This window comes from Leuresthes tenuis, unplaced genomic scaffold, assembly GCF_036924035.1.
Source record: "Leuresthes tenuis unplaced genomic scaffold, fLeuTen1.0.hap1 SCAF_21, whole genome shotgun sequence".
Lineage (NCBI taxonomy): Eukaryota > Metazoa > Chordata > Actinopteri > Atheriniformes > Atherinopsidae > Leuresthes > Leuresthes tenuis.
The window spans coordinates 29,800,003-29,822,319 of NW_027325375.1; the positions used below are offsets into that span (position 1 = coordinate 29,800,003).

General features: G+C 43.7%; 1 protein-coding gene across 1 annotated transcript in view; it reads right to left on the minus strand.

Moving 5' to 3' along the window:
- LOC140279227 (ryanodine receptor 1-like) overlaps positions 1–22,317 on the minus strand; it is a 46,361-nt gene that overhangs the window by 13,939 nt on the left and 10,105 nt on the right. The window contains exons 21-82 of the mRNA XM_072374325.1: positions 21,977–22,193; positions 21,674–21,778; positions 21,494–21,597; positions 21,327–21,410; positions 21,040–21,199; positions 20,773–20,920; positions 20,447–20,652; positions 20,188–20,362; positions 19,906–20,114; positions 19,226–19,584; positions 19,011–19,140; positions 18,664–18,824; positions 18,426–18,588; positions 18,259–18,345; positions 17,941–18,167; positions 17,421–17,859; positions 16,772–17,344; positions 16,481–16,681; positions 16,068–16,179; positions 15,846–15,989; positions 15,355–15,628; positions 15,144–15,258; positions 14,863–14,995; positions 14,689–14,783; positions 14,476–14,611; positions 14,181–14,367; positions 13,445–13,556; positions 13,246–13,366; positions 12,987–13,156; positions 12,680–12,900; positions 12,497–12,587; positions 12,273–12,413; positions 12,035–12,198; positions 11,853–11,931; positions 11,570–11,659; positions 11,350–11,490; positions 11,173–11,250; positions 11,020–11,095; positions 10,807–10,930; positions 10,356–10,471; positions 10,166–10,233; positions 9,953–10,074; positions 9,755–9,804; positions 9,524–9,584; positions 9,305–9,431; positions 9,104–9,215; positions 8,938–9,019; positions 8,726–8,856; positions 8,312–8,632; positions 7,989–8,229; positions 7,794–7,881; positions 7,613–7,705; positions 6,437–6,451; positions 3,967–4,137; positions 3,797–3,856; positions 3,579–3,713; positions 2,845–2,957; positions 2,664–2,760; positions 2,483–2,592; positions 2,340–2,391; positions 2,162–2,254; positions 18–117 (exon numbers count right to left, since the gene is read on the minus strand). Coding sequence (XP_072230426.1) covers positions 18–117; positions 2,162–2,254; positions 2,340–2,391; positions 2,483–2,592; positions 2,664–2,760; positions 2,845–2,957; positions 3,579–3,713; positions 3,797–3,856; positions 3,967–4,137; positions 6,437–6,451; positions 7,613–7,705; positions 7,794–7,881; positions 7,989–8,229; positions 8,312–8,632; positions 8,726–8,856; positions 8,938–9,019; positions 9,104–9,215; positions 9,305–9,431; positions 9,524–9,584; positions 9,755–9,804; positions 9,953–10,074; positions 10,166–10,233; positions 10,356–10,471; positions 10,807–10,930; positions 11,020–11,095; positions 11,173–11,250; positions 11,350–11,490; positions 11,570–11,659; positions 11,853–11,931; positions 12,035–12,198; positions 12,273–12,413; positions 12,497–12,587; positions 12,680–12,900; positions 12,987–13,156; positions 13,246–13,366; positions 13,445–13,556; positions 14,181–14,367; positions 14,476–14,611; positions 14,689–14,783; positions 14,863–14,995; positions 15,144–15,258; positions 15,355–15,628; positions 15,846–15,989; positions 16,068–16,179; positions 16,481–16,681; positions 16,772–17,344; positions 17,421–17,859; positions 17,941–18,167; positions 18,259–18,345; positions 18,426–18,588; positions 18,664–18,824; positions 19,011–19,140; positions 19,226–19,584; positions 19,906–20,114; positions 20,188–20,362; positions 20,447–20,652; positions 20,773–20,920; positions 21,040–21,199; positions 21,327–21,410; positions 21,494–21,597; positions 21,674–21,778; positions 21,977–22,193 — 9,110 coding nt within the window. The remainder of the gene's footprint in view (positions 1–17; positions 118–2,161; positions 2,255–2,339; positions 2,392–2,482; positions 2,593–2,663; positions 2,761–2,844; positions 2,958–3,578; positions 3,714–3,796; positions 3,857–3,966; positions 4,138–6,436; positions 6,452–7,612; positions 7,706–7,793; positions 7,882–7,988; positions 8,230–8,311; positions 8,633–8,725; positions 8,857–8,937; positions 9,020–9,103; positions 9,216–9,304; positions 9,432–9,523; positions 9,585–9,754; positions 9,805–9,952; positions 10,075–10,165; positions 10,234–10,355; positions 10,472–10,806; positions 10,931–11,019; positions 11,096–11,172; positions 11,251–11,349; positions 11,491–11,569; positions 11,660–11,852; positions 11,932–12,034; positions 12,199–12,272; positions 12,414–12,496; positions 12,588–12,679; positions 12,901–12,986; positions 13,157–13,245; positions 13,367–13,444; positions 13,557–14,180; positions 14,368–14,475; positions 14,612–14,688; positions 14,784–14,862; positions 14,996–15,143; positions 15,259–15,354; positions 15,629–15,845; positions 15,990–16,067; positions 16,180–16,480; positions 16,682–16,771; positions 17,345–17,420; positions 17,860–17,940; positions 18,168–18,258; positions 18,346–18,425; positions 18,589–18,663; positions 18,825–19,010; positions 19,141–19,225; positions 19,585–19,905; positions 20,115–20,187; positions 20,363–20,446; positions 20,653–20,772; positions 20,921–21,039; positions 21,200–21,326; positions 21,411–21,493; positions 21,598–21,673; positions 21,779–21,976; positions 22,194–22,317) is intronic.

Sequence of the window (22,317 nt, forward strand, 5' to 3'; positions counted from 1 at the left end):
ACAAGGAAGAAGTCTACCTTTGCAGGCGCTGATCATTTGCAGGACCATCTCTGCAGCGCCACGGTTATGAAGTCTGGACTGCTGGTAGAGGAGCCTTTGCTTCTCCATTTCTTTCTCCTATGGTGGATGCAAACATTATCAGTACTCGGCTCCACTGCATTTCTCACAGAGAATTTAAATAGATAGAATGGGGCTCCATCAGGTCGGATATTTGGCAAAATATCCACCTTTACACTGAAGTTATGTTCAAAAGGTCCATTCTATGAATTTAAATCTTCAACCTCATTTCACATTCAAACTCCTTTCACACAGGTCCCTCATTTTTTTTCTATAAATCATGAAACTGTTGACACATAATGCATTTATGTGTCTTTTTACATACTTTTTATTGGCATTGCGGGGTCTCACTGTCAATTCAAAGCACCCGTCTGACTCTCGCACACGCTTTCACCTCACTTCATTAGTCATGGAGTCACACTACTTCTTCACGTTTGCCAACTGGAGCAAGCGTTAGACTACAGGAAACAGCCGCATTGACTGAGTATTTCAGCCACGTAGCTTTTTAAAGGGTCTTAATTGCAGCAGCCCTGCAAATAAGATACTTTGGAAAAAAAGCTTTAACCCCTCTGTACAGAAGCTACAGATGTTTGACGATTAGACGTCGTCTGAAGCTGAAGAAATGCTTTCAGAAATTATGTGAAATATTCATGCAAAATCTCATTTTTTCATTCATAAGGAGCCAACTTGGAGTAAAAATATATGATAAATGATGATCTGTGAATTAAGAGAACATTGCTTTCAGTTAACTTTAACATCCCACAAAATAAGCCTCAAGCAAAGGCCTCCCACCTCCCCTGCCTCCCTCCCCTCCCACAGCCACCCCCCTCCCTCCCTCCCACATATGCCTGGCCATGTTCTACCCACTATGTGTCGTGCAAGTGGAGCTCACACTTACGCTGCTGTCTTCGGCTTTCTAATGAAATCTGAATATGAATTATGCAGCGTGATGTATGTGAACGGGCCTTTAAAAGCAGAACTATGTGCATAAATACGTCGTTTTCAGTGTTGCATGTTCTACCCTGGCTTTCACTGTAGTCTGTCAGTATGCTAAGTGAGTGGGGGAGGGGAATATTGATCAGTAGCATCCAGTTAATAAAGACTGGTGTTATGAAGGTGAGGAGGATTACATGGAGCGACGTGAAAAGAAACAGAGAGAAAGACAAGAGGCGCAGCTATGCAAACTGGGAGGAATGACATCACAAGTAAAGGACTGGAATTTGCCTTTTAAAAACACATAGAATTGGCAGAGTTTCAGTATGTCTAACTCCCCAGTTTGATACAAGCCCTAACAAATGTTTTGAAGGCATTTCTGAATACATACATATTTTTAGTAACATGTTGAGAAAGCACAAAAATGTTTATGGCCAACAAATAAAACTCACATGAGTTATTCCACTACAGCCAAGTGGTAGGTATAGAAATGAGCTCAGTGTCTGTGACTGAAACTTGATACATGAGGGATAGTTATGGCCAGCACAGAGGCAGATGGTGTTGCCAATCAAAGTAAACCCTAAAGTGAAAAGAGACTCTGTCTCTTTGAATGTCAGCTTAGTTTGGAACAGGCTAAATCTACGTTTTTCTTTCATTTTCTTTCTGATTTTTCCATCCAAAGTAACTGCTGAGTTGATCAAAGTGTTTAAAAGTGAATCATTATTAGTGAAATGACTATTATCCTTATTAGTGATGTTTTAGTTTCACATTAATTGAATCTATTCAAACTCAATCCAGATTCAAGGCTGAAAAATGTGCGAGAAAGGCGAATAGGTCCTCCGAAGCAGTCGATAATAATTACAATGCTGTTTAAAACTGAAATACAAGAGCTTCGTCTTGTTTGGTAATGGGACACCGAGGAGGACACAGCAATTGAGACAGTTAACAAAACATCTGGATTGGAGCTTTGAGTTGAAGAAACTCACAATGAATGAAGCACAACAGACAAAGACAGAAGACAGAGTGGAGACAGAACAAAGAGCTGATGAGATTAAACAAAGATAAAAAGAGATGTGGTTGTGACGTAATGCTCCAATGATGAGGTCACTCAGTGCGCCGAGAGCTACCGCTCCACTGTGTTCCTGGTCCCCAGCCCCTCGCCGCCCATTACCAGTTCTGACTGTCGCACCTCAAAGGACATCTCATCTTGACTATTTTCATCCATTTCCTCTCCTCCTTCTTCATCCTCACCAATATGGCAACTCTAAACAAATGGAAAGCCGGAGTAAAAGACATGAGTGTTTCAGGAATGTCAACCTTCAGAAGAAAACTCCTCTGAGAGGACTCACCTTTGCCATAATATCTGCATATGCCATATAAAGATGATCTGTGTCGAGTTTACTGAAAGGGGGAGAGAAGAAGAAGAAAATCTGATGAGTAACACGAGCCCTGTCCATGGCGTGCCTGAGCTATGAGGGTAGACCTGTCTAACCTCTTCTCTGTTAGCGCAGTTCGACTGAAATGCAGAATAAGCTGGTGAAGGGGATCTGGTTTTGTTTCCTTCTCCTCCTCTTCATCGCCCTCCTCTTGCTCCATTGCTTTCTGGGATGTCCAGAAAGAGGAAGGGTAAGCGAAAGCGCAGAGAAATGAAGCATATTTGAGATGCCACTCACAGATAAGTCGTCTATCATCCTGTCTTCAAATGAGAAACCCTCAGTGTACAGCCAGTTGCGTTTGTAACCCTCGAGGAACATGTTCGAAGCTCTGTGCCTGCAGAGAACAGAACAGTGTTTGCTGCTCCTGCCCCCCATTAAGTTCGTGCCATTCCTGACATGGATTTAGTTTTTCTTTTACCTGGGGATGTTGTACAGTGGTGTCATCCTGAAGCAAGCCACCACAGCCCTGCGTCTCTGCTTGGACAACAGTTTGTGCCACACCATTTTCTTGGATTTAAAAGGATGCTCCGTCTGTCAGAGAAAAAAGACAAGTTAGAAGTTGCTTTTCCAACTTCTTTATTCAGTCTTCTGCACCTTTTACATTCACCGAGTTCCAGGAACACATTTTCATGACTCACACAAACCACATAAAGTGACCCGAAAAGCAGAAAACTTGAAAGGAAAGAAGGAATAAATATTCCAATAACAAGAAATGACAAGGGGAGAAAGATTTGGGGGAGAAAAGCTGAACATGTATAATGTAGAACGCTCTTATTGCAGTAATTTAAAGGGGAACTCTGGTATTTTTAAACCTAGACCTTATTTCTGGCATGAAATACGTTCATCTACTCACAGAGGACAGTTTGGTGAAAGTCGGCGTCCTTCGGAAGATATTTAGATAACTCGAGATCCAAATAACGGAGAGAACGGGGCTTAGAGCCTCTAAATAAGGCATTATCTGTCTTTATTTCACCAATACTTTAAGAAGAATGAATGAATGAACGTGTGCTATAGCTCTGTTAGCTCATAGCTGCTGTTTTTTGGCTACTTGCAGCTATAGGAGAGCTAACGGAGGGATTTCTACACAGGCACTCTACTGGGACCACTATTTAAAAATACCGGAGTTCCCCTTTAAGTTGCACCAGTGCTCACCACTTCAAGGTGGTAGAGAACAGCAGAAACCTCCTGTACTCTCTTGACAACTTTCACGGGAGCATCAGCATCTTCGGCCTTCCCTGCCATCTCCTTGTAAAGCGCCATCTGCCATCGCATGGATGGGTTGTCCACCTTTCAGTGACAAAGGGATACAGACTTTGAATGTGCTGTGCCTGATCTTTAATCAATTAATGCACACAGTCCAGATGTTATACCTTGCCCTGTAGATGAAGGTTGTTCTGCAGGAACTCTCTAACTTCTTCATCAGTGTCTCTCTGTAAAGTAACGTTTTAACAAACATTGACCTCCTCCACCTTGCAGGATGTGATATGCTTCCAATTTCACTTATTCAAAGTAAAAAAAAAGGGAAGAGAAAGAAAACTACCAAGGAGTATCGAATCTTTGCCAAGTTGATGAGCTCCTGATCAGCAGGAGAGCACATGTTGAGGCCTATGGGGAGCATCTTTTTCAAAGCAGCAACAATAAGAGACGTCTGGACAGAGTACCGATCTCCCCGTTTCTTCTTCTTTGTGCGTTCAGTATCTGAGCCTCCTCCCTGTGAGCAGGCACAACAAACCAAAGGCATTCACGGTACCCCATTAAATGTCACAGGGTGCAACACCTTGGGTAAACGCCCTTATTAATGATAACCGTGTTCTGCTTTTATGTTGAGAAACACAAAAACATTATTCTTTCATATAAACTACCAAAAATAAGAAGATGAATGAATAGTGAACATTCATTGAAACTGTTCTATAAATAACTCTTGAGCTTTATCCTTCCTTTGTGGAAACCTGAAATCCCATTGTCATTACAGTGCTACAGTCACTGAGGATTCTTATTAAACATGTTTCTATCGGGAAAGAAAAATATGACAACTACCACTGCATAAAACAATCATTTCTCTGAGCTCAGAGTGGTAAGTATAGGGCGTAGTAAAAATGTAAGGGGAAACAGGGGATATAGCTGCTTTTGGGAAGGGAAGGCTGAAAGAAAAAGGGCTTTATAAGATATTAAATCAGTGAATTACATTTACAGCATGCAGCAGAAATTGTTTCATTCCAGTGAGTATCCATTCAGCATTCACTGATCAGGACAGCTAGCTAAAACAAACTCTTTTTCTCCAGCTAAAATTAGATGAAGTTAGAGTGCAAAAACTCTTATGTTAGATCTATTAGTTTCAAGTTGTTGCAGTCACACCCCTATGGTTTATGTCTCTGTACTCGCCTCCAGAACACCTGTTTTCTAACTGTTTTGTTACTGTGAGAGTCTAGCCCTTCTGTTGCCTGCTCTTTCTGGAATCCCCCAAAGTAAGCAAGTGATGTGAAAGCTTACAGAATCCTTTACAAATGCATTTTATCATGAGTGTTCAGGCCACTAAATGCATACTTTGTGGGAAGGACAAATATTCCTCTATTTTTCGCCAGTACAGTGATGATAGCACAAGAACTCCTGATGTACCTGACAGAACTGTGGGTTGCAACGTAACCTGATCAAGAATTAAGTCTTAACTTATCTGGGATTTGGTATTGTGCCGATAAGTCATATTTTGTGCTATACATTTACCGCTAGTATGTTAAACATATAAGACTAATCCATGCTCGTCTCCAGCAGGTTGGACTACTGTAACGGCTGCTCACTGGACTCTAAACGGGCTTTAAGTCAGCTGCAGGTCATCCAGAACCAGGAAACCAGGAAATACGACCATATTAGTCCGGTGCTCAGGTCTCTGCTCTGGCTTCCTGTCGCTCAGAGGATAGACTTTAAAGCAGCTCTGCTCGTGTACATCTCTGACATGTTAGAGCCTCATGAACCAGCTGGGACTCTGAGGACCTCAGGGAGGCGTCTCCTGCTGGTGCCCAGAGTCAGGACTAAATAAGGTGAGGCTGTGTTTCAGTTTTACAATAATTTAGAAGGAATCCTTTCATAATAGATTTTGGTTCGGTTTTCACCATCAGATAAATGCAGTAAAGAAGGTAAACCCCATGTGCCTGACCCTATTATCAACACCACCAGTGCCAGATGTGTGTATGTTACTGAGGAGTAGTTTAGAGGGTGCAAAGCAATTTGGGGAATTCAGAAATAAGTGTGAATTAATCTTTTGGTTAGGTTCATGGTCATTTCGATCACTTCTTCAGAGAGAACCCAACAAGTGCTTAAAAAATTCTCCTTCAGTGACATTAAGAATCAAGCCACGTGTTAGTGTGGAGAGTAAGGAGCCTTAAGGAAATTAAGCCATGATGTACCACGGCATTTTAAGGGAGGAGAGAAGAAAGAGCACAGAGAAGGCTTCACATTATCCCCTAGCGGCAAAAATCTAAATTACAAAAACCTACAGGTCAACCATCCTTCCATGAGAAGAAAGCAAACTAGAGGACTCCAACTCAACTATCAAAAAGGAGCAAACGCGTTGACAGATGATGGCACTGCGCTCTCACTGCCTCTTTGGGCTTTGTGTAAAGCCCAGTGCCATGAGCCCAACTCTACAGCTGTATACTTTCATCAAGCGCCTCCAGACTCCCCCCCAATGACACACTGGCAGGACTGGGAATGGCCCACAGATGGGGCTTGCCCATTTGTCCGGCGATCCGTTGTGAGAACAATGGCAGCGTCTTTATATGTGATTATACATGACAGGTTTTCCTTTTGGAAACTTTTTCACAGGTTAGAAATGGGTCTTTGAGTGAAATGTGCAGGTGTTTGTGCTACTGAGGGAGTGTGCTGGTCTGCAGATGTAATAAGAGAATATGGCTGTGGATCAGGTTTGCCAGTGTGCTGGAGAGGTTGATGAAAAGCTCCCTTAAAGTGAGGTGCCATGCGGTCAGCACAGCGATCGTGCAGAAACAAAATCTAACCTCTGTGTCCCCGCCCTGGAAACCCAGCCGCAACCCATAAGAGGAGGACAATGGACAGCCAGAGAGAAAATGGTGTTAACACAACTGCTACTCTTCTGAAAATGTGAATGAAAATAAAAGCTACAAAAGTTACAGAGGGCTATACCATGTTTAACCAAGGCCTGTAAACAAGAATACTGAAAAATAAAACATACTCACAATCACAATTTGTAATTTGTATCAATAATTGATGAAGCCATTATAACACGGCAGCATAAGTGCACATTTAGAAATGTCTGAAACTTAAAAACAAAAAAGAAAAGGGCACAAATAGTTGTTAAAGGGGACATATTATGACATAAAACACTCTTTTTGTGCCTGACACCATATATTTGGGCATCTAAAATTAATCCAAACTCAAAAACTTAGACAAAACATAATCCTGTAATCCTTCAGAAAGTCGTTCAGATTCACCTGATGTTGCTTTGCTATTAACAGCAGTTTTATATATCACTTACCTTAAGAAAGAAAAAAGCTAAATCAGTGCTTAGAGCAATGTTTTACTACACAAACAAAGTCATATGAAAGATACTAAATTCACCAGGTAAGTCTCATTTCTGGGAAATAACTGCTCAAGGTCGGGTTGATCAATCTCACAAGGTTCCTGACTGGGACATAAGAGCCTTTGTTGGCCTTTTCTTTGAAGGTGGGAAGATGGAAATTAGATGGAAACTTGTAAAACAGCAGTAAAACGTCACTTATCAACAACGAGTCTTAGCATTAGCTGCTGAAATCTACAAAAACCCAGAGGAACAGACAGACAATGAAGTCTCCAGTTTAAAATCTAAGTGTTTAAGAATAAAAATGCAGTTTGCCGTGTGTGCTTCTATGAGCTCTCAGCCCAGTTACTGTATGCTGTCTGCAATAAAGTTTACTGAGAGCACAGTTGGGCACATCCCACAGAGGAGATCGGCTTACTCAACACCTTAAAAACGGTTGCTATGACGAGTTGCTATGACAGAGTTATGAAGCCGTGGTTGAAAAGGCTGTATTTTCATCCCAACCTGTCACAGACGTTTGATTAAAAATAGGAAAATAGGGCATAATATGTCTCCTTTAAAAACTATGTCTGCTTTAAAGCATCTGAGATCCAACACTGCAGTGGCATGACTGCATCGCTGCCTTTAACTAGCTCACCTTGCTCATTTTGCTCTTGCTGTCAGCGGTGAGAAATGACATGTTATTGATCTCATTCATCACCACAAAGTTCTGTTCCTCGCGCTTGAAGTTCTACAAAGACAAGAAAAAACGAGTAACGGATAAAAATACATTTGATTCTACTATTGGATGCAGTTGAACGCCAAATGAACATACTCACATGTGACTTGGACCAGAAAATAAAGACTTCTCCCACCATTCGGAAGAGTTCCTCTGCATCTGGGTCAGGGCAAGTCAGCCACCTGGCCCTGGAGCAGAACAAATTACTTTGAGCATCCTCAAGCTCACAAGACGTTTATCTGCTAAACAATATGGAATAATGGAAGAACGGGAATTACAAAACACTTTGTTGTACCTGTTGTTGTCCACATAGCGAATAAGTAGAGGGTAAAGGGCATACAGGTCTCTGCAGAGGACAGCAAACTCATCACGTATCGTGCCATCCTCCTCATCTCCCTCTGATTTCCCCTCCATCCGCAAATGGTCCTCTTCTGCCACCACCTTTGAAGTACGTTTCTTCAGCTTCTCCATTGTAGGAATGAAGTGGGATTTAAGCATTTCTGGCTTTGCCCTGCTGACTATGGGCTGCGAAAATACTAGAAGAGAAAACATTGCGTCTTTCCATCTGAGCAGAATTAACACAAAGTGACACACTGATGGAGCACAAACAGGACTCACCAGCCAACCTCTTCATCCAGGAAGCTTCATCAATACCCAAGTTGTTGACCACGATTTTCATGATGCTGCCCAGCAGCTGGTTGAGGTGTTCTGATGTGACCTCGGTGCAGAGCTGACCCTCCATCTCTGGGAAGTTTTCAGGGCCCCTCTCCCACCAGCGTGGCAGGTAGTTACACAGCATGGGCAAAGTGATTTCAATCACATGCGGCATCTCAGTGTAGCGAGCCCCTGACTCTGCCAAGTCTCCAATCTCCTTCAACAGAACATCCAGCTCTGGAATGTCTGGACAGAGCTCCTGGACCTCACTGGGAAGGCCCAGGACTTTGGAGTTCAGACAAGAGGTAGTGAGAGAAAATTCAGAAACGAGACCTTGCTAGACAGGATGTAAATAGAGAAGAAAGGATTTGAACTCACTGGCCCTCTCCCTTGGTGTCTTTGTAGTGTAGACAGAGAAAGCGTTAAATTCATTTAGATGAGGCTCTGTGTAGGCAACTGGCATAGCTGCTGCAAGGTGGGCCAGACACTCTCCAAGAGCCGGCCTCTGCCTGTAGACAGAATATAAAAGGAATGCTGAGTCTAATTCTGGATTACTCCACAGCTTGTGACATATGCAGATGTGGAGTTACCTCTCAACATGTGGATTCTTCACAGTTCCAAGGGAGTAGATGCTGCACATGATGCGATAGCATGACATCTGTAGGTCATCCACTACATGCAAGCATCAGGAAGAGATACGGGAGAGTCAAATTAAATCATTAATCAGCCCTATAGTTTAAAGGGGGAAGAACTTACACATGACGTCATCTCCAAACTGATGCTGAGCGATGTGGTCAAACAGGGAGGTCAGCACTGGGAGCAGGGCAATAGTTGTGTAGTTGATGTTCTGGGAAACACCTTTCACTTGCTTGGATGGATATTTCAAATACAATGTTTAATCATTTGCAACAGTCAGCGATAGCAAATATGTGAGTTGCCATTTTAGATACTATGTACCTGATTGCCTTTGGATACTTTGCCCAGTTTGAGATTCTCTACCATCTTCTCTATATCATCAGCAGCGCTCTCAAAGAACGACCGCAGCCCCGCTTTCACAATCTCAGGCCCCGACTTCATCACCGTCCTAAACAGTTAAACAGGGAATGTAGAAAGGAAGTTCAAAATAACAACAAAACGCACATTTATATCAACAGTGTTTTTAAAAAAGTGCTAAACCTGGCATCCAGTGATCGAGCCAAAATGTGCAGACAGTTCACAATTGCTGAAGCGTCCGTTCCTGCACAGAAAAATGAGGTGTGTCATACATATCTGATCTTCAAACACTGTATTCTTATCGTTTTTTTGTTGGTTATCAACATCAAAGCAGCTGAGATATCTCATATCAGGAAGATGTGAAAGAGAAGAGTTAAAAGATTCAGAAAGAATGTTTAGAAACGGACTTCTTACCAAAGAGAGAAACTCTGTGCCTCACCAGAGCAGACATTTTACAGAAGATACTACGACGAGGAGGGAGAGAAGAAAAGGAAATGGAAGGAAAGGAAACTATGCAAGAAAAGGAAACTAATTAAACAGGCAATATATATGATTAATGAAAATACCTGGCAAAATACTGCTGTGTGCTTTTTTACCCCAAAGATAGCTCACCTTGCAATCATCTCCTTCTCCTTGTTGGAAGAATGTCCCCCGCTGCCCAGAACTTTGGCAGGTGTTGATAAGAAGTAGAGGCAGTGATTTTTGAAATACTGGTTGATGAGAGGCATCAAGATCTGCGATAAGAGAGTTTTTCCAGAGTTAGCACAGCAAAAGGGTTGAATTGGGCCTTGAAAATAGTCACTTTTTTTTTTACTTTAGTCTCACCTTGGCAAAGAATTTGATTTCCTGCTCATGAGGAGACTTTTCCACTCGTCCACTGCTTACCACCGCCTCTGCAAAACAGGTGCAAAGTGTGAGAGTATCAGGATAATGCAGGCCACAAAGATCTAGACACCATCGAAAATCTTTAAATTAATACAGAATCTGGGTTTTTCTCAATCTTTGCCCACAGTACCAAGATGTGCAATGAACTCCTGGGCGATTTCCATCCATTTCAGCAGCTTCTGCAGGAAACCGTAAGCAAATCTCTTCTCAATGGAGGATATTTCAGACTCCATATCTTTCAGGCCCCTGAAGACAAACACAGTCCAAATGTTAACGCTTACTTTACACGTCACACAACATAACCTAAAGAGGAAACTACTGTGCCATGTTTCATGCACTTTCAATGACAGTTAAACAATCTGCAAAGTTAAATAGAAGCAAAAATTTACTAAAAACACCACCTTATTTGATGTTTTATTTCTAAAGTTACCACAACTGCGTGCGACCTGTCAGTCTGATGTGTTCTAATAAAGTTTTGAGCCATTTGAATGGACAGTAAATAGTGGCAGGGCCTATGATTGCAAATTAAATTTCTAAATATCTGTCTGAAAAAATACAATTCAAGGCTAAATGTTGGGTACCTTGTGACAGCATATCCATTAAGCTGCAGGAACTTGAGTAACTCGTAGGCCTTCTCTCTGTCTCGTGCCTTCTCTTTGGCTGTCAGAGTATCATAGGGCACCAGCAGAGGATGCGTTCCACCTCCTACAAAAGCAAACACACAACTCAAACTATTGGCAAAAGCAAAATCTTTCATGTTGCAATTTTCTTCCTATGAAATTTAAAACATTCACCTTTGGCTTGCAGCTCTAACTTTTTCTTGCGTCCCCAAGTGTTATGGTAGTTTTCTGCCAGCTGCTCTGCCATGGACTGTAAAGAGAAGTGAGCTGTGAGTATTCATGAGATGAAGATCACAGCACAGAAGGTTCAAACATCTAATGCAGTACCTGCAGGTCTCTTGAAAGAGCCATGTGTGAGATATCAATGGGCTGTGGACTGTAACCATGACTGGGGTCATAGGTTGCCTGCAGGGGAAAGATCAACACATATACTGTAAAATAAAAAGTGCTAAAAAGCGTGATAACATTTTAAAGTGGCAGTATAGCCATCCAACTGCTCTATACCTGAGCAGTCTGGGAGATTTTTCTTGCTGCTGCCTTCTTCTTCTCTGACTCCTCTTCCTCTCTGGCTTTGTCTAGGTTCCATTCCCATGCCAGCATGGCTTTTACTGACTCTTTGATGGGCCAGCGGTAGATCTCTTTGTCCTAGAGGAAGAGTCAGAGTGATCAGGAAAAGAGATAAGCGATAAGGATGTTTCAGGGCAGAAGATGCCTGTAAACATACCTTCTCTGAGAAGGTTTTGTATGGTCTGAGCATCGGATGTGTTTTTGAGTTCTCATCCAACACCTCGCCGTACGACCAGTTATTCTGAATCTGAAACACAAATACATCCACAGTATTTATAACAACTTCAAAACACGTTGACTTACTTTTGCTTGCAGTAAGTCTGTATCCCTATAAATTCTCTCATTTCTGTCCCATGATTCTCCACCAAGCTGCATAAAGTTGCTCCTGAATTGGCTGAAGATTAGTATTAGATATTCTGATGAATTATAAGAAGTTCTACCTTTTCAAAGGCCCATTTATCGTGTGTATATTCAGCATATTTGTTGATAAAAGGATCCAGTCTCTCTGGGATTATTGTGCTACGATTGGAAGAAGAATCAGACTTGGTTCAGCTTTGATCATTACACAGAGACATGCCTCATTTATAAAAAATAAAAAGGCATTATGACAGCATCATCTCACTTTGTGGTCTCGACTGGTTTGGGGTCAAAGTTTCCCTCTGCATCCACTGATGCCTTTTTCTCCGTTTTGGAGGAGTAGCTGGCATCCACATAATCTGGAGGAATCGCACCAGCGATGGCGCAGATGCACGGCATTGAAATTTTGAAAATGTCAGCATCAAATTTCTGGAATGACAATAGCAGAACATTAAAGCATGAACCCACATAATGTACTAAGCTTAGAAAATGTGGGAGATCACCTTATGTGCTAGTGATTCAAAGATCCCCCAGAAAAGTTTTCGGGTCAGATGTAGCTCCTCTTCTGAGGCAAGTCCAAAGCTGCCCCAACCGTTAGGGAGGCAATAATATTTCCAGCAACGCTCGTAGTGATTGGTTAAAAGCTGCAGGATGTGAGATGATAAAAATGATCTGAAGAGTGAGAAACTAGGGAAACGACTGAAATAAAATGCAAAGGTCCTCATACCTTCAGGGGCATTTTGGCATACTCATTCAGGATGGGTACATCAAAAACCAGCCGTCTCAGCAGGTGCTGCAGCATGGATGGACGCAGATGCCTGAGGGGAACATAAACAAACTCGATTTCAGTTCAAGGCTCACACCTTACAATTAGAGACGACAGAAAACACCTTTATGATGTTATTCTCACTTGCACAAAGCCATGAGGCACTCTTCAATAATGTCTCTTTGGGCCTTTGTAAAGGCGCGTCCTCGAGACAGTCTGTAGATGGTGTGCAACATGGAGTCAATCATGATAGCTCGGTGGTCGCTGCCAGCAAAAAGCGGAGCGCACTTGGTGATGAGCGGCAACACAGCGGAACAAAGGTAGCGGTTCAAAGCGAGAGCCATCTCTGTGGTGCTGAAAGCAGCCTGTTGGAAGAAAACCTAACAGTTATTTAAGTTTAAACATGCTGTGGACTCTGCACTGCTAACAACCTCAGGGCTTGTGTACTCACCGTGTCCAGAGAGGCAGCAGCCCTCATGTCAGGCAAAAAGCCGACCTCGAGCACATGGAGCAGGAAATCCTGGTTGTCAATGCCATAAACTCTGTCCAGGAACAGCACCATGGGAGCCTTGTGATCTGGCACAAAACTGGCAGACATCTTTGGCTCTATGATGCTGTTGTCTAAGCACAATGTAGAGAAAATGTTTTGGAAAGATCCATAATAAAATGCCAAAAGTGATCCACTTCACTGTTATTTCTCAAGTATTTACCTTTCCCAAAAGAAGGGATCTGAACAGGAAGACTGATGACTCCAACCAGATCTTCAATGGGAACCAGAGACCTCAGAATTGCCCTGATCCTCAGAGCCTCACCCTTACCAGCTTGGATCAGCTGTTGATACAAAAGTTATCTTTTCTGTAAAACTGTTACATAAGTTTAGTGTGAAAGCGATCACTGTAAAGGACTTACATGCATCTCTGGAGCGCAGCGTCCCAGCAAGTCAATAAGAGCAGAGTAGAAGGACATGATGGCGTTTCCGAGGTGCACCTTGTTCTCCTCGTGCTGCTCCTCGCCTCCAAACCTGCAAGAAAACAAAGGTTGTGCTACAACAGCAAAGCTGGAGGAGCTTAAACTTCTGTGCTGCTGAGTAGCTTCAGACCCAAAGTTTTCTCCATTTTGGAGAAATCCAAACTGGATTCAAACTCCATTTACTTCAGACCTTTGGTACTTTTTAAAGCACCTTTGGCAGTAACGGCAGGCTCAAGTCTTCGCTTGGCACAGCTTTCCTTTGGCAGTTTCTCCCATTCTTCTTGACAAAAACATGCAAGCTCTGCTCGACTGGATGATGAGCATCAGTGTTTATAGGGTCTTTCGCTCTGTTAGGTTCAGGTTTAGACTGTGGCTGACTGACATTACTCAAGGACTTTCAGAGTTTTCCCTAAAGCCACTGCTATGAAATGTAAACCTTCTCCACAGCTTGAGATGTTATTCATCTTGAAAATAACTGTGACGTTCGCCTGGTCAATGATGTCAGATGAACTGTCATAACCAAGGACTGGAATGCTTGTGTAAAAGGTGAATTCAATTTAAAGATCACCACAGAACTCAAAAGACAGGAACAAAAAGAAATCCCAGCATTTTAACATGAGTCTGAAACATTATAAATATGGAAACAGTCCAAAAACATTCCAAGAAGAGCTCTTACATGGGAAAACGTCTGTCTTTTTTCACACTAGGACCATCCCTTGCAGGGTCCTCTGATATTTTAATGGCCTCCTCTATTGCAGCCAGCAGACCGTTACCACCTTCCCCCCTCAGGGCTGGACCAAAGCACTCGGGTCTTCGAATGAGGAGACGCACCACCACGTTGGCATTTTCTTCAACACTTTCTCCTAAAAAAACAAGCTTATTTACTAAAACAACCAAAAAAGAACGACATGAATAAATAATGTGAGCGTTGAAATCAAATATTAGGAAGTGTAGAAATAAAATAATCCAACCGTTGACAAATACAGCAAAACGAAGAAAGTCAAGGTATTTCTCTCCACCACAAGGGTTCCAGCCGATGTCAGGGTAGCCTTTAGCCAGCAGCATGGGGCAGCTCTGAAGTCCACATCCAGCCAAATACTTCACCACCTGGAAAAACGTCAGCATAGTCCAGCAATAAGTAAATGTGTGCAAAATTTGTCTGATACGCAGCCAATTCATTTTACCATTTCTAAATCCTGCTCTTGGAGAGCCAGCGCCAGCTCGTTATTGTCAATGCAGGAGGCTGCAGCCACATCCAAGGGGGTTGAGCCTCGCATGCCTGAAGAAAAGCACACAGTGTTTAAATAAATTAGAATAAATCATCAAGCAGGAGGCTGAAACTCAGAAAGGACAATCACCGAGGCCGATGCCACTGTTCTGGAGAAGATAGCTGAGGTGGTCAAACATGGAACGCTGATTTTGACGACTGATGCGGCAGAAATAACAGAGAAAGCGGCAGCAGTTTGTCACCACCCGAGGGAATCTGATCTCCTGTTGAAAGAAAACGTGTCATAAAAGCAAAAGAAATTACAAATCGTCAACATTCGCCTTTTTCCAGAAGGAAAAGACAAAAAACAAGAAAAATCTGTCAATTGAACAGGCTTGAAATGCTGCTGAATGGATTAAAAATGGAATAAACCTTGGAGTCCCCGCCACCCAGCACATTAACCATGACCTCCATGACAGTTTCGTGCATCCCCAGAGCTCGCATCAGGTTGGGGTGCTGATAGAAAACTTTGTTACTCATGATGTTCCTAATGAGGACAAATATTGAGATGAGTGTCCATCAAATGTAGTGAAAGAATTCACTTCAGACAAGATAATAAGAAGAATCAAAATATCATATCCACCCAATGCTTTGAATTATAAGCCTCTCCTCCTCTGGACCCATCTGCACAATAAGCAGCGAGCGGATCTGACCCAAGCATTCCAGCAGGTCCATGGTGTCCTGGATTGACACTGCATTGATAGTGTAAGCCTTGGGAAGGGCACGCATGAGCTCCCCCAGCCCATCATACTGCCTGTGGAGGAGGCTGAACATCATACGGACCAGCTCAGGGTTCTGGATGAACGACTCCTGGGCCCAGTGGATCATCGTATGGGAAATCAGCTCCTGCAATGTGCCTGGTACAAAGAGACAGAGGGTTGTAAAATGGAAACATTTAAGTGATTCTATTCAGATTTGATCCCTGATTGCAACACTCTGCCTAACTAAAGTTACTGGGAGAGTAGAAGCTTAGGAAGCTTTTCCTCTAACTGAACATAACTCATCACTGGACACCATATGAACCGAATATATCAGCCTTCTTTTTACTGTCCCACATGCAAATGATCAGCTCACTTGGTTCCTTGACCTCCTGTGGCTCAGGCTCCACTTCTACCTTCTTCTCACGGAATTTTTTCACCTTTTCCATCAAACGAAGCAATCGTCCACGGAGAGAATTATCCACCTCCTCCTCCTCTTCTTCTTCCTCAATGTGAACACCTGAATTTAAAGTTTTAGATCAGTTGAATTTGTAGACTTAACGTAGTAAATGACTTGTTAGAGTGAATGAAAACTGACCACAATGCGTCAGCAGAGCATTATGAAAGGTCAGAAAGGCCTCGCGGACCTCATCTGGGATGGCGGAATCTTCATCTTCAAGGCAGTTCTTAAAATTCATGAGCATGTTGACCTACAACAATGAGAAGAGGCGCAAAGCAGAGTTTTATTGGTTCCATAGGATGAACATTAGCTTCCTGCACATCAGCAGATGACTCGTTCTGAGAGGATAAAGAAGACAATGACGCCTTAGTGATGCCTCGACAATTTAAAATAACATATTTGTTATACATTTGATTCTTTCTTTCGTTTGAAACCTTTCCTCCTTGTTTCTGCAGACTTTGTGCTGATGTTCTGTTAACTTCTCTTCGTGCAGCTGGATAATCTACAGACGTATTCTGCTTCTACTTTCACATGCACCTGTGCCAGTGTACCTGCTCCTGTGGAGGAGAGCGAAACTCCCGAGTCTTGCGGGCCGTCTCAGCAGCACTCATGGTGAAAGCCTGCATGAGGTCGTTATAGCGCTGCCTCTGGTTGGACTGTATCTGGCTGACAAACTGGTCTGAAAAGGCAATGATGGCCTCCACTCTGTGCCGTAGCTCACAGTCACAGAAATACTGCAGCAGAGTACACATCTAAACAACAAAAGCAAATTACATCACTAATAATATCCGGCAGAAACAGGCAAGCGTCTCATTGGTTTCACTGGGATTCACGAGAAGTACCTGCAACTTTACAGACTCGGGCAGTTTCATCTGGAAAAGTCCTTGTTCCAGAAGTTCTTCTTTAGCTTCCCCACCAGAGTCTACGGGTTTAGACTCTTTCTCGGTTTCCTCGGCTCCTTTCTCGCCATTTACTTGATCCGTTTCCTCCTCAGCTTCCTCGTGAGGCACAACTGGTTCTGTCTCCTCTAATTCTGTCTCCTCTAATTCTTCCTCCTCCTCTTCCTCCTCCTCCTCACCATAACCGTAATCCTGAAATTCTTCTTCTTCTTGCCCAACAGCTTCCTGCTCTACATCTTTGACAGCTGCGACTTTCGGTGTCTCCTTCTCTTCGTTTACCTTGGAGTCCTCAGCAGGCTCCTCTGCTTTTGTAACACTAAAGACAGTGGGGTCAATCATTTTCAGGATCTGTGTAACGTCTTCATCATCAAACACACCCATGATGAGGAGGGTGCTGATGAGCTTCAGGATTGGAACAAAATGAAACTCAACACTGCCTCCCACAGGATCTCTCATGGCTTGACCTCCATCTTGAACGGCTTCAATCAGCATGTTCAGGGCCGTGGTCTTTAGAACCTGGAATTACAAGCAAATAAATGTTTATTTGGGAGCTCAAGGTGACCCTTAAAGTGCTGAAGTTGCTCAATCTTACCTGTAAAGGAATGACTGGGCTCAGTGTGTAAATATCTTGATCCGTTCCCACAAACCCGACAGAGGAGAAATGGAGCTTTGGGCGGAGACACGTTGTGAGGCCAACCCCCGGCAAAGCATGAGACTTGTCGGAGTACAGGGTGATCGTGCGCGTTTCGTCTGTCATCGGTACAATGAATTCCTTGTTAGTTCCCAGACGATTGCGTTTGGCAGACTCCAGGTGCATGCTGATGAGCAGGTCGTAGAAACCACTCCTCATTGGTCCAGGTAGGTAGGTGTTCTCAATGGCATAAAAGAGCTGCGATTCATCGACATAACTGCACAGTGCGTGTGCCACACGGTTGTTACCCAGAGCACACACTGAGCCATACAGCTTCAGAGTGTGATAGTGGAACTTCAGCAGGTCCATTCGTTCAGACAGTTCCAGGATGTCAATGCACCTGCATGAAATAGTTGGGTCAATTTAACGGGAAAAAAACAGCAGAAAATGGAACATTTTTGCAGGGTGATACATGTCTAACCTGTTCTCCTCTGGGATGTGCAGAGCCATCATAGTGAGGGGTTCCTGACACTGCACCATCCAGCCCAGCCTCTCATTGACACGCCCTGTCTCTGGGTCCAAGAAATGGTTGGGCATTCGGCTCCAGATAACTGGGGTTAACATCTGGATATCCAGTCTTGGAGGGCATTGGGGGACAGTGTTTTTACGTTCACTCCGGAACATGGCAGCTGAGATCGGCATGATGTTCTGACAAGAAAAGGAAGACAAATCCTGAGCAACTGAAGTGTGGATGTCGAGGTTTTCTAAAGACGGATTAATGTAATTCCTGGTGGCTAACCTTGAGCTTGCCGAGCTCAAACTGAATCATATTCTGATTAGAAGGCAGAACGAAGACAGCAGGGAAGAGTTTTGTGTTGGGCTCCACCTGAAAGAAGATCACATGTTGCTGTAAATAACGACGACTTTATGAGGAACAGTATGAGGACCAAACCAAACTTATCTAACCTGGTAAAATGTATTTATCTCTTTTCCATTAGCAGTGAAGGTCATGAGTCCTGTGTCCAGGTCCACAAGACAGCCAATAACAAAGTCCTCCTGACTGACACGAGTCTGCTGGGAGCTGCCGAACTCTCCTCCCCACACCATGTAGCAGTTACTACGTTTTATACTGGAGCAGAAAGCAAAGTCAGGACTCGTATCTGTGGAGCATGCTGTCTTTTGTTTCCCCTCTGCAACAACATACCTGTCGTGAATGTTGCCTTTATCATCACCAACAGTGACTGTGACGTTTCTCACTTTGCTGATGTCAAAATGAGGGTCGTACTGGTGATAGTCTGGTGTGATCCAGCCCACCCACACGCCCCCGGGCTCCTGTCCTGCGAATATTCGCACTGAGTAATAGTACTGGTGACGAAAGGAGGGGAATGGGAAATGCACATTAGCACCCAGTAGGTTTGCGTAAAAGATAATTAATCAGACATTGTAAAATGTTTCAGCAAGAAAAATCCTGCAGTGAAAGCAACATATTTCATATTGAATGCTGGAAAACAAATGAACATTGTCTGGTTATAATATAAGCAGCTGTCATACTGTAGTGGTACTGAGGATAATGTCCATGTCGTCCCTGTCATCCGGAACAACATCTTCCATTAGGCGGGGCATGGTGGGAACAACAGGTGGTGGCGTTATTAATGCAGCCTTCTTAGCCTTGAAAAGGAACCTGCCAATAAAAGCAAAAAATAACTACTACGCTGCCTGATGTAATCTCTTACACCGCTTCTCAAATGATGCTACCGACCGCATACCCTTTCTTCTTGCTTTTCTCAGTCGAAGCATCCTTCTCGTTTTCTCCATTTTTTATGGCAGGGGTTTCTTTCGGCACCGAGGGTTCTTTCTTCTCCTCCTCCAGCTCTTTACGGGTCGCCGACTTCTTGAGTATTTCAAAGTCAGAGTCTGGGTCCACCTCTAAAACCTCATCCTCAGGAATAGTGAGAGCTCGAGTGAGAAGAGTTGTCCCTGCTGGGACTTTGAAGGTCTCGTGAAACTCAATCGGCATGCTGAGTCTGAGGAAGAGCAGATCTGTCTTGGCATTCTGAGACCCAAATGTCTTGTGGGTTACTTTGAGACAAGGAGGCGTTTCCACTGTCCCATCAACACGGGACATCTAAATGATGGGAAAAAAAGGATCAGTTCGGGATCGAGATGATACTTATTCATATTTCAAAGATATATTTCAAGAAAGCACTCTGACAAGTAATGTATAGTAATGTGTTTCTCAATCCTGGTCCTCAAGGCCCTGCATGTTTTCCATGTTTCCCTGCTCCAGAACACCTGATTCAAATGACTGGGTCGGGTCTTTAAGCTCTGCAGAAGGCTGAGGACGACCCATTCATTTGAATCAGGCGTGCTGGAGCAGGGAAACATGGAAAACATGCAGGGCGGGGTGCCCTGAGGACCAGGACTGAGAAACACTGATGTATAGTACCTCAATATGAGGATGATCAGTGGGCACAATGATGAACTGCGGGAGGCTTTTGCTGAACCACATGGTAATGTCTCTTTTCATGTTGATAGCAAAGGGTTCAAATCCCTCTTGCAGGCCGCAGATGGTAAAGTAACGAAGACTGCTGACATTCTGCCCCAGGTTGATTCTGCCAACCTGTGAAAGGCCCAGACTGCACACAGGGATGAAGCCTAGAAACATTTGACACATGCATGAACACGATGTGCCTAAAAACCAGTATCTCTAACTTCTAACAGCATTTACCTTCTCCTATCTCAATGTCCTTAAAGGCCATTTCTGAGCCCGAGTCACTGATCAACATTTCTCCATTTAGAGTAAACATGATGTTCATCTCTGTGAGGTCAATCATACAGCCCACCACATCACCAGACTGCCACTGACGTCCAAACGGCTCATTTCCCACATGCCAGCGTTGAGCCTTTAAAGACATTCACGTGAGAGTTTAGCATTATAGAGGCTTAGTTATGATTTTACAAGCACATAAACCAGGACTATCTCCTACCTTGTATCCATTGAAGACGTACGCCAGGTCATCTGCACCGAGTTCTTTGTCTGCACGAACACTGGGTCTGGCCCAGCCCACTCTCATCTCTCCCACGGTCACGGCCTCAAATTCAAAATACCACTTCCCCTGTGTGACAGCATACGATTTCTCTGCTCTGAACACTCGGATTTTATCCCCCCGGGAGCTGCCTGGTCCATCTCCACCTATATTAACCAAACACAGGGATGAACACTTCAAAAGCTTGGGTAAGGTTAGGGTTATGTGATGAAACATCTGAGGAAAAATGGCGGCCGTACTGCTAACAGAAAACAGTGCAAACTTACTACTCTCCTGGTCAGGTGGCTCTATGTTGTAGCCATAACCGAGGAGGGTGCGAACTGCTGCGCAAACTGTGTCTCTGTTGGTCTTTTTAGTCTTCTCATCCAGCAGGTTGTAGGGAACCAGACGGGGATTACGCTTGTTCAATATATCCTGCACAAATAAATCAGAATAAATACGAACGTGCACTCATTTACCTATAAAACTGACATGTTCACATATTTATCATTGCTAGCATCATAGCAGGCTATCCGTTAAAGGAAAGCTGGTACCTGAACAATACTGTATGTCCAGCCCTGACGAACCCGGTCTCTTGCCCACACGTTGTGCCCGTTTTCGGCCAGTCTCTCCACTAGAGTGTTTTGATTGGGAGTCAGCTTGACATGGTTGAGGTCCAAAGGGGCTGGCTTGTATCCATTGCTCTGCATGTAACTAACAAACAGTATTCTGTGGTCAGAGCATGTCCTGTGGAGCCTTTTGGAGGCCCTCACAGTGTATGTTATAAAAGAGAAACAGTCTAACGTATCGAACTGAAACAAATGAATGTTTTGCAGCTCACGTCTTGGGGAGTTTGGTCTTTTTCAGATTCTCCTCTGCCTTCTCATCTCCCATCCCCACATGACAGCCAAGAGCCAGCAGAGTCCTTTGAAATGTAACACAAAAGGCATTAGAAGTACAAAGAGATTAAAGCCCAACGCTGTTAATTAAGTGAGGAGTCTGACGTACTTCAGTGTCTCTCCTGACATCGCTAAGTTGTAGTTCTTCTCTGGCTCAGGCAGACTCTGGAAATCTACCAGGCAGGGGTGCAGCTTCTTATTGTCATCACGAAACTTTTGGAAAGTAAAGTGCAGATTTTATTTAAGGAACGTGTTCACAACCACATTTTCTCACACTGAAAACACTCACTGAGCCGAACGTCCAGCCTTGTTCAATGCGAGTTACAGCCCATAACTCATGGCTGTTTTCTGCCAGCTTCTCTCGGACGCGCTCCAAATGAGGAGGAAGCACAATCTGAAAGCATCAATAAAATCAGGGCAGTGCACTTCCAAGGAGAACAGAAAAGTATCTGTAGAGGTCAAAGCTGCAGCAACACGAACACATTTACCGTCACAAGCCACAGACCATGAATAGAAATGCGGTAGTTTAATGCTGCAGGTACTGCTGGAGTTATGACCCCCGTATATGACAGAAGACAGAACTGGATTTTACTTGTATAGTGTCCACAGGGTAAGGAGTGAAGGCTGTATGTGAAAGAGACTGGGTTGGACCCAGGAGATTGCGGATCCCGTCAAAATCATGCTTATACTCCTTGATTGGCTCAATCCGCAAGCGGTCCCTGGGAAGCACAGCCTCGTAACATGGAGCATAGCCTGGAGGTGGGAGGAACTTGAAGTCGCCATGACGCCCACCGAGAAGAAATCGCAGCCTTGTGTTGGAAGTGGAAAAGTTACATTAGTCATGACAACATCCATCCATTTTCTGTCCTTGCTCATTCCAATTTGTGGGGGTGGAGCCTAGCTAACACGCCGGGGCACATCCTGGACAGATCA